Source organism: Morone saxatilis, unplaced genomic scaffold, assembly GCF_004916995.1.
Source record: "Morone saxatilis isolate NCDOM2014 unplaced genomic scaffold, NCSU_SB_2.0 Contig4, whole genome shotgun sequence".
Classification (NCBI taxonomy): Eukaryota; Metazoa; Chordata; class Actinopteri; family Moronidae; genus Morone; species Morone saxatilis.
Window position 1 is genome coordinate 15987978 of NW_023339984.1, and position 11455 is coordinate 15999432.

The window sequence follows — 11455 nt, forward strand, 5'->3', positions numbered from 1 at the left end:
AGAGAGAGAGAGAGAGAGGAGCGCTCAGAAACAGAAAGGTACACAGAGAAGAGAGTGGACGACAGAAAGTGAGAGAAGGAGAAGGAGGACGGTGGCTCTTGAGCATCTCCTGCGCACCTATTCATCCCTGCACGCTCACGGATCTTAAAAGTCTACACTTTATCTTCCTCGTGTTTGCTTCAGAGAGAGATTAAAAACTTTTTTAAAGAGGCTTTTTTGAAAAAACAAAACAAAACACTTTTTTTGGAGTTGAGAGGAGAGAGAGAGAGAGAGAGAGAGAGAGACGCGATTCCTGGAAGAGCTTTCGTTCATTTTTCCCCCCAAACCAAGTCTTTCCATCCCTCGAGAAGTTTTAAAAAGTAAAGCCCTTGTTAGTTCCAGGGCTCGGCTTCACTTTTTCCACGTGTCCCACGGTGTCCCAGCTTTTGACATAAACGTGTCACCTTGAGATTTTTGCTTGCCTTCAAGTTTCAGATAAAAAAAAAACTTCATTTTAAGTCACTGACCCACAAACGAGACCAAAAATGAGATTTCAAACATCAGGACAGTCCCCAGCCTTGTGTGATTGTTGTGCTAAATGCTTAAATCATTAAAACAAAGTGAGTTTTAATGGTTTTATTTTTTCACTTTACACGCTGAGGAGTGATACTGAAGATACGGGGAGCGCAGCTCACCTGTAGCATCTCCTCCGCTCAGGCGACACTCTGATTTGCACTTTTTACGCACAGAAACGCCACTTTGTGACTATTTGAAGATAGAGATTCAATCTATCTGAAAGAAAAGATCGCACTCCACAAAGTTCATTCATTCTGAAAGCACACTTCCAGAGGGCTCGGGAGTGCGTAAAAGAGCGCTGCGCTTTTACGCAAAAAAACTTCCAACTTTTAAATCATCCAGATCCGGATCCAGATCTACACATTTTTGTCACGAATATAAACTTTAAAGAAACTTTCACCAGCTTTTTTTGAAAAGTCGTCCGGAGCTCCAGAGAGACCGCCGGGCTCTCCATCACCATGCTGTTCGACAGTTTCGACCTCGTCTCGGCTCTGGCCACTCTGGCCGCCTGCCTGGTGTCCATGGCCCTGCTCCTCGCCGTCTCCCAGCAGCTGTGGCAGCTTAGATGGACGGCCACGCGGGATAAAAACTGCAAGCTTCCCATGCCCAAAGGATCCATGGGCTTCCCTTTCATCGGCGAGACCTGCCACTGGCTTCTGCAGGTAAGCGCGTCCTCGGGGCAGGGAGGGGGGCTTGGTGGAGCGCGACACGGTGTCTGGGTCAGCGCGGGTCCCGGTGTCTGTGCGGGGGACTTTATCAGTTTATGGTGGAATCAGTTTTATCTGTTTCTTTATTTGATTCTTTCAGAATTTCAGAATTTCGAGACTTTATTTTTGGGCATTTTGAGTTTGAGTTCATTCATCACTTTTACACTGTTTCACTGGTTTACTGTGCGCGCGTTTAACGGATCTCTGTCAGCAAGTTACTGATGAGTCAGTCCGCAGTGGGACATTGAGATCATCTTGATATACAGAACAGCCGTTTACACCAATATTGCTCATTTTCACATATTTTGCCACAAGCGTTTTAGCGTCCAGTTGGTGATGCTCTCAAACATCCACCAGTTCAAGCAACCAGAAAAAACTCACCTCCCACCATTATTCACAACTTTTATGAGTTTGTTCCAACATCCGACGATGCGCAGTGTTAAATCTACTCCCAAAGTCTCACCTCAGCCCGAGAAATGTGCGTCTTTAGGTTTAATTTAAGCTGGTTCATTCTCATCCGGAGCGCCTGTGATGCACACAGAGCGACTCCAGTCCGTGCGCAGCCGCCGGCAGCCACACACACACAGACACACACACACAGGCGCGCACGACCATCAAAGTCTTTCACTTCACTTTTGATTAGTTTATAGCCCTGCAATCTGTCTCCCACTCTGCTGTGGCTCCACCAGGCGATCAGATCAGTGGCTTTTTTATTATCTCAGACGGGAGTGTGTCGGGTCAGCCAGCCGCGGCGCGACTCTCCCTGCGCGGAGGGGTCGAGCCGCAGTCAGGCTGATAGGCTATCCATCATATCTGATACTGCGGCGGGTGTCTCCCCGCACAAGTCAGACACAGAATCCAAACGAAAGTCTCGCTGTTTCCGCGAGATTTCAAATTAAAGTTCAATGTTTCAACTGCAGAAATGAGAAGAATGTGAGAGAGGGAATGAGGAAGGGGGAGAAAGATGTGTGAGTTAAAGTGTGAAGGGTGAAGGTGAGGGTAAAGTGCACACCTCGGACTCTCTCTCTTTCTCTCTCTCTCTCTTTCTCTCTCTCTTTCTCTCTCTCCGCTCATCTCGGCTGCGTCCAAAAAAAAGTTCCCAGCATGCTGCATGTTTCGGAGATCATCCAGGAACCCAGATTCCTCCTCTTACAAGCTGACAGACAGAAACAGGACGATCCTGAGACATGCACGTGTTGAGCGCAACTTTTCCCAGCTGTCAGTGAGGGATATCGATCTTCTATTGATCTTTTATTGGTGCGATGCTTCACTCCGCTGCCTGAGGGACTCATCTTCTCATTAGCATATTGAGTCCTGATCAATCGGGAAAAGTCCCACCATCCTTTGTGCGCAGGAGGAATGTGTCTGAATCTGTGCTTAACCTTTTACTGAGAGAGAGAGAGAGAGAACAGAGAGAGAGACGCAGAAGGAGACTGTGGGACAAAAGCAGGCGCGGCGCTGAGCAGCGAGAAGGCGCACGTCGCTCATCCACGGCTGAGAGACAGGAACGGCGGCCGGCGTGTCCGACCCACGGGCTGCACCACTAAGGCGCGGTTGTCAGAGTGAACTGGACTGCGCACCCGAGCAAAGACAAGAAGAGACAGCGAGGAGAGAGAGGAACGAGGAGAGAAAGACGAGAGCGAGAGCGAGAGCGAGCAGGGGGGTCAGAGAAAGAGGAAAAACCTCCAAAAGAAAAAGAAAAAGGGGGGAGGAGAAAAAAAAAAGCGAAGCTCGACTAGCGGAGGCACGTTGGCCGTGTGCGGGGCTTGAACTCGCGGTGCTCCTCTCCGTTACATCTGACACCGAGCGAGACGCGTTCCCGGAATGCAACCGGGGACCACGGCCAAGTTTATGGTGGGGGTGTTGGAGGGTTGGAAGGGGGGGGTGAGGCATGTCAGTCAGATAGAGGAATGAAAGGCTGAGTGTGCCTATACTTATGAGGACCAAATGTCCCCACAAGCAGAGCAAAATGTGGAAGAATCCGCAGAGTGAGGAGAGTTCTGGACTTTCTCTGGACCGGGTCTTGACCAAATCTGTAAGTTAAGGTTGAGAAGTCAGTGTAGTCAATGAAATGCCTCATGAATGCTGTTAAACTGTGTGCGGGAGAAGGGGGGGAGAGAGAGAGAGATGCTGGGCTGCAGCCTAATAATCATCTGCTCTGTGGGGAAGGGAGACAGACAGCGATGGAGATCTGATGGGACCTTCTTGCTGTTTCATGTCTCAGCAACTAGTCTGCTGCTTGATTGCTCGTGGAGACGACATGTCAGACGTGCCCATGTTGGGTCCAAAATGTTAAGAAGTTCCTGAGTCACCAAATTGCAGTTGCATTTCGGGGACATCTTGTGTCTCATTGTTTCTGAGACAAGATCTCCTTTATGACAGTTAAAAGCTTGTTCCAGGTGCAGATCCAGTAAGAGGAGACAAACCTGTCTTCAGCAAATAAAAGGTGAAATCCTCATAAAATGACAGCACTAGCTATTAGTTCAAAGTACTTGAGTTATGTTCACGTTCAGTAGCAAAGCAGAGGGTTCTTTTTTTAATCACAGCTGGATTCTTAAACTAGAAAACTCTTAAGTTCATGTATTTTTAGTTGCCTGAACCTAAAAAAGGACTGTTGTTGCGTCACTCACAACCTATTTTGTCATTTTGTTTTGAGTTTGTATTGATGGAATTGTTCAGGTTAATAGCATCTCTTGGTTTGTTTGTTCAGTTTTCGTGACTTAAACCTGCGATAACATCTTTTTGGCCACATTGGGGCAGCAGAAACACGTGAACATACATCGACATATCATCACCTTTTAAACTGAGCTTGTTAGCAACATTTGGAGTTTTTAATAGTCACTCTCTTTTAGCTCTACTTTTGGTCTCCACCACCTCCTGAAGAAAATATCTGGTTCTTTAGCTGCTAAATGTCCACCAGCTAACCAACTGTGTGTCTGCTGTTCGGTGCTGAGCAGGAATCGAACAGCTTTTAGAGCTTTTTCGATCAAAACAACACCATGAGAACCGTGAGAGTGAACCGAAACAGTACAGTTGTTACAACACTATCACTATAAACATCTGTAAAGCAGAGGAGAGCTGCATATTCAGGTTATAATTCTCTTTAGCTTCATTACTACGAGGGACCTCTTTCACCTTGTTTTTACAATAATTTGTTGTTATAAAAATCCGGTTTAAGGAAAATGTCGTATTATGAGCAAACTGCCAGAAAACACTTCTTTCTTCCATCTCGAATGTGTTCAGGTTTTAGAATTTAACCCACATTCTCTGTTGTTCTGTTAGTCTCCTCTTTTCCCTTAACGCCTCTTCCAGGTTTCCTTCATTAACACTCTTTCTTTTTAAATGTGTGTGTACAGTGTATACATACAGTGTAGTTGTAACTCCACACACACGCAGCAGCAGCAGCAGCAGCAGCAGAAGCACTTTTTTGTGACGGATCCATTTTAAAGCGATCTGCAGTTAGGAATAGTTTTATGGTCACTCTGCCAAAGACCTGTCTGCTCTCATTAAGAGCTGGAGCTTTCTGAAGGGACGGTGCCAAGCAGGAGCGTTAGTACCGAGCACACACGCACACACACAGACACACACGCAATGAAATACATGGTGCAGATTCATGTTTATATCGAGATAAACATGCATTAGTTATTTACTATTATTTCATGCTGGATGGAAGGTGGTGGCACTATTTATACTATCAGTTTCCTTTTTTTGTGGTATAACATTAATTGTTCTTGTATTTCCTGTATTTACAAAATGCACACTCAAGATATGTTTGATTTGAAAAATTAAACACCCCATTTTGAAATTTCCTTTTCAGGAGGAAGTTAAAAGTCAAAGGTTGGAGTGAAAGACAACAGTTGTTTCTGAACAGCAACATGCATTTTATGTCGAATACACAATTCTCTGTAATGTAACAGGATCTATAGGAGTGTCAACCTTTGAAAATGAAAGCAGTTCCCTGCTGTAGCCACTTGGGGTCACCAAAGTGCAAAGTTCCCAGACATGGTTTTTGAATTAATTGATGGTTTGGATGTGAAATTAAAAGCAATATTCTGGATTATTGGTATTAGTACAGGGTTACTAATACAGTGTTCTAACATTTCTGGGTAATGAAGTTCTTCAGACCTCCAAAAAACACACTTATGCGCGCCGGGGTCCGCCGCAGCGCGAGTTTCCTCGCTTGATGGAATCGATATCGACACACACAGACTCAGACGTCCACAGATGCTGTTCCCAGTCAACGAGGGGAAACCTATCTGGATAGGGCTTCTCCTGGGTTGGTCCTGATACCACACACACGCACACACACACACACATACATAAATGCACACAAACACACACACATGCGGTGCAGACAGGCTGGACTGAATCTGGGTCAGAGGAAACGAACACATGGCACAGAGACTCAGACTGTACTTGGTGTTTGTGTGTGTTGTGTGATTTAAGTTTGTGAATGAGCCTGAGCCAGAGAGAGCCCAACACACACACACACACAGCACAACACACAGCACACCACCACACACAACAACACACACTACCACAAACTACACAGTACTGCTCAAATCTGAAGGTGCAAAGTTTTCCTCATTCATAATTAGTCCAGTTTGGCCTTCAGCAGTTCGGACAAACGTTAGCAGCAGCTCACATACATCACACATATATGCATATATACTGTACACACACACACACACACACACACACACACACACTAATGCGTTGACCTTCTGTCTGCCAGGCTGTCTTCTTGTCTCTGTCTGTTTTGCAGTGATGAAGTGTAAATGACGGTGGGCAGAGTAATAACAGTCCTGCAGACCAAACACTCTCTCATCTCACACAGCGATGACAGCTCTCTCTCTCTCTCTCTCTCTCTCTCTTTCTCTCTTCCTCTTCTTCTACACCTGTCCTGCTGTCTCTGGTTCTTTCTGGTAGCACTTTTACCAACCAAATTCCTCAACATTTAACCAGCAGCAGAGCCCCTTTTAACGGCGAATTCGTCCTTTAATCTTCCTCTGTCCCTTGAGACACACTCATGGTGCCTTCAAGTGCAGTCGTCTTTATGAGAACAGTCTTTCCGAACAACCATCTAATGTGGTTTTCATAACTTTGTTAGTGGAGAGTGAAATGACTTTAGTTACTTAGCTAGTTTTTTGTTTTTTTAATGCACGTAAATGCTGTATTTAAAAGTTAAAACAACAAAATCATTCATGATTTTTCAAAAAAGTAGCAATACAGCATCTATCAGTTTCTTAGCAACAGGACTTAAACCATTTAAGTACACAATTTGGTGCATTTGGCTTTCCATCTACAAAATATGTCGTCACAAGTTGCATTTGGGGGCAGCTTTGATTCCAACCAATGGTTTGATGTTTTAGCATTTACTCCACAGTCAAAGCGAGCTCATTGACCACAACATAAAAACACTTATGGTCCTTTAACAAAACCAAAGATTTTAAACATAAACTGTGAAAATACCCAGAATCATACAGTTAGTTTCTGTCTTAACGTCCATTGTTAATCCTGGATCAAGAGCCGATTTAACCTTTTCCAAAAATACAATGTTTGATTTAATGGCCTCAACTTGAAACGCCCTCATGAGAATTTTGCCAGCGAAAGATTTGAATCCTAAAAACCCCTTTTTATTGTGACCTGCTCTGTTTCTTACACACACACAATCTTAAAATAACAAAAACTCATGACCAAATCGTCATTATCAAATCCCTACATTGTGCGGTGTGTTTTCCAGTCCATCACTTCTGGTTTACGGCACATGTGGGACTTTTGATTTTAGGTGCATTGTGCCTTTAACCGGCTCAGACAGAGCGGGGATTGTGAGGGCTGGTGGCTTCATCTATAGTAAGGTTCCATTACTGCGGTCCAGAACGCTGTGTGCTGCATAGCTGCGGTTACACAGTCCTGAGACACACACACAGACACACACACACACACACACACACACATACGATGTATGGAAATACTATGAGTATATGAGCACATATAGAGTATGTAACATGCACACACATACTAACTTAGGACACGTGCACAGAAGTGTGTGAGCTCAGACAGATCACATTACAATACTGAATGATTAACTCTTTCTTTCTTTCTTTCTTTCTTTCTTTTTAAGAGTGGCAGGCAACGGGCAAATGTGTATGTGCGAATGTGTGTTTGTTGGGTGAGAAATACATAGTTAATTGAGCGGGCACAAAGGGCAGCCCTTCGTGTGTGTGTGTGTGGCGTAGCAGTGTTAACATTCAAGGCAGGACCCTTGAACCTCCGAGGACTCCTCTTCTCACATTCTGTTAACCTTCTTTTTAAGCGTCTCTCAATCTTTTCTAGGTGTCATTTTATTTAATTTATTGATCGAGATTAAAGTGCTAGGCATGCTTCTGTTATTTTTAAGTCGAATTATTTTAGCGTTTAAGTCACGTTTTGAGTTGTTTATCATTCCTTGTTTTCTTTTCTTTCCTCTCACTTTCTAACGTCACACTAATTTTCTTCTTTATTCTTCTGTCTCTCTATTTTTAATTATTTTCTTCTTTTCTTCTCGTTCCCATCGTCTTGCGTTTCGCGTCTCTTCTTTACGCATCTTTTTTCCTAATTTCCCCATCTCCTATCTTTTCTCCACTGTCTCTTCTATCCCTTTTACAGCCGCCCCTTCACCTCCTTCCATGTTTTTATCTTCCTCCACTCAGAAGCGATGTGTATATCCACTTTTATTTCTTGCACTGTAGTTTTATCACAAAAGGCTCCAGCGACACCACAAATAGGCCCACATAAATCAAAAATCAAACTTATTATGGTAAAAGCATCGCTCCCTATTTTACTTTTATCTTTCCCTCGTCTTCTTCTTCTCCCTTCTCCATCCATCCATCCATGCCCTCCTCTTCCTCCTCCTCCTCCTCTTGTCCAGATTAGCAGGAGGTGCTGGCAGCGGTCTCCCTTGCCCCTTCTTTCACCCCGAGAACACACTGCTCCCTCCTCCAGCACTCTTGTCCCGGGCCGAGTATAGAACACAGTGTTAAGCTCTCTTTCTCAATGAGAGTGTTTGTGTGTGTGAAACGGAGAACGCATTTTTAGCCGCGACCAGCAGCTCTATAGCTCGCTCCGTCTGTCGGTTGGTCGGCCCACAAAAACCTTTCCACAGTTTTCGCCCTAAGAGGCTGGAATCCGGTATGGAGGTCAGACGTGTGCACGAACATGTGGATGCATGCGCGTACACGGTCGCAGCTTTTGCGAGTTTGTGCTTGTTTGCCAGTTATGAACTTGGACGACGTTGGAATTATTCTTTTTATTCTGCTGTTAACAAATCCAATGAAAAGACCAAAAACCAGCAACGTATTAGTCCATCTCGCTACACTTTATGACTTCCCTACGCTGTTTGCTCAAACATATACTTCTATTTTAAAAAAAGGTTCATTCCTACAGCAGCTGGGCACTGTAGTTTTTAACAAACGTTACCCAAACTGGAGGAAACAGTACATTTGTGTTTGGGACTATTTTCAGCTATGGATGAATACACATTTGGTGCTCTAGTGAGTATTAACAGCAGCAGGACGGTGTGTGTGGGATTCAGCCAAAATGAACTACAGTGTGTGTTCATGATTTGGCTCATTGATTGATTTGAATAGTTTTTGGAGAACAGTGGAGCTCTATGGCACAGAGGAAGACGGTTGTTAGTAGGATGTATTCATTCGGTCTGTTTGTGGAATTTATTGACAATAAGAAAAATATATTATAAAAAAATGTGTTGAGTTCCACACTGTGTATCTGTATTCGCTTGTACTTGTGTGTGTGTGTGTGTGTGTGTCAGGGTATTAGCTGGGGTCCCGGGGTGAGTGCTTAGAGAGTTTTGAACAACCATAATCTCCCTCCCTATAATGTCCCCGGGTCAGGGGCCAACCCTCTCTCTCTCCCTCTCTCTCCCTCCATTCTCCTTGTTTTTTGGCTGAACTATCCGAAGCCCTTCTTCGTTAATCCGTCCTTTTTGAAACGAGCACCCTTCCCATCTCTCCGCCTTCTCTGCCACGCTCTGCGCTTGCTTTCTCTCGCTCCGCTTTTGGCGCTTACCTCCTTTCACACTTTCTCTTTCTCCTTTCTTTCCCCTCCATTCTTTATCTCTCCTCCTCCCCTCCTTCGCTTTCCTTCCTTCCTTCCTTTCCTTTCTCTCATCCTACCTTCTTATTCCTTCTCTTTCGTCTCCACTCTCTGTCTCCCTGATGCGGTGGCGTGACCGCAAAGGGACGGGGGTTCATTGTCAAGTCGAGGACCTATCGTACCATTCAGCCACACAATCACACACACACACATAAAAACTCACACACTGGTTCCTTGGTATCTCTGGCACCGGCTGAATGATTGACAGCTGAAAAGAAAGAAGGAATTCCCTCACAGCCTTTGACCTCGTTTCCTCTCTCTCGCCATTCTCTGTCGCTGCTTTCTCACTTTTCATTTTTAACCTTTAATTTAGTTACAGTCCTCAAGATTCACATTTTTTTGGACAAATTTTGGGGCCATCTTGTGCTTCTGCATTACATTTTTACAAAAAAAAAAAATCAATCACCTGTCAGTCAAGCTGTGTGGCCTTGGCTTTTTCGGATAATCTGTTTTGAGCATTTTGAGTGAGTCATTTATTTGTCTGTTAATTTTCTCCGGAACGGGAATCGTTTTCCTGTTGCTAATGATAACATTTGACTCATCTTCTCCATCGCAACCATCACACCAAACAAAGATCGGCTGGTGCGTCACCTCGAGTTGCTTCGTTGTCTTTCCTGTGTTAAAAGTTGCACTTGAACACATCAGCAGCCCGCCACCGCGCACGTACCGTCAGCGCCTGAAGTGACAACCAGTCAGTACTCTGCATCTCTTGTTTACTTTAATTTGTCTAGTTTGATTTGTATGCAGAGATATGGTGAAAGTGACCGATCCATGAGAGCAAAAATAATTTGATTCGATTTGCAGTGATGAAAAAAATTATGGTTTTAATCGTTTTCAGATGAATTCCCAATTTGGGATCAACTTTTTTCAGCAAAATCTACCCAATGAGCCAGTTGTGTCAGGACTAATTGCAATGGTGACAGCTCCAAAACTATATAAAATAAAGAAAAGAAATAAGAATAGAATTTATAATTTTATTTGTAATGTATTTATGTTAATGCAAACTAATTCAATAGAGGATCATTTTAAGTCGGCTATTGTGCAACAATGACTCATTAATCCAGAAAATATCATGCAACACGGAGTTCTCATTTGCACCATGCAGTTGATACGTAACTACAATATATCTCCTGTACAATGCATTACATTCATTGGCCAGATGCCATTTGACCAAAGCAACTTACTTCCTTATAAGAAACAAGAAAGATGTCGCCCAAAAATTCAAGAGCATCGCCCGAATGTTTTCGTGCACAATGAAAGGATTTCAACCGGAGGACGACAACACATTTGACAATATATTTGCTGCAGCCACAAAAACATCTCAAAATGTCCCATCATCATCTACCGAGTCTCTTTTTGCTCTCCGTTTTCATGCATCAGCAGGACAGACGCACATCTGAGCCACTAAATTACTCTTTGATTCCGACTTTGTTGCATTCAGCACTTCTGTCATTCAGTTCCTGCTACTGTTTTCCCATCAGCCGCTGTTTCTTTCTCTTTTCTAGAAAAGCCTTCTCTAATATTTCTGTTTTAACTGCTCCAAATGTACACTTTCTCTCCTAGTCCACACACACACACACACACACTCTCGCTGTCCCCCGGTGTGTGTGTGGGTGTGTATGTGTGTGTGCTGGTTGAACCGCGGCGTTGATCTGAGTAAACATAATTAGCTGTGTTTTTTTGTCTTGCCCTAATAAAAGAGTCATTTGTTGGACATTTCCACTGCGCTACAAAGAGGACATTTATAAGCCCGGGCCCCGGTTCGCCCCCAGGCCAACCCCAACAGAACAGACGGGGGTATTTTTAGCGTGGCCGGCGCGCTAGCTAGCCCTGCTCGGACAGCGTGTGTGTGAGAGGAGTGTGTGTTTGTGGAGAGGGAGAGAACAAGAGAGAGACAGGGAGATATTATGGGATTTTCTGTGATCGTGGTGGCGTTTGTCAGAAATCTGGAGTGTGTGTGAACGTGTAATGAAAGGTTTTGTGTGTGTGTTTGGATGGCGTGTGTGGAAAATCCTCACTGTAACCCCCCCCCCCCCCCC

General features: G+C 44.3%; 1 protein-coding gene across 1 annotated transcript in view; it reads left to right on the forward strand.

Annotated features, from left to right (window-relative positions):
• The first annotated feature begins 9 nt into the window (after window positions 1-9).
• LOC118338128 (cytochrome P450 26B1) overlaps window positions 10-11455 on the forward strand; it is a 33019-nt gene continuing 21573 nt past the window's right edge. Inside the window, exon 1 of the mRNA XM_035675350.1 lies at window positions 10-1217. Coding sequence (XP_035531243.1) covers window positions 1014-1217 — 204 coding nt within the window. The 5' untranslated portion in view covers window positions 10-1013. The remainder of the gene's footprint in view (window positions 1218-11455) is intronic.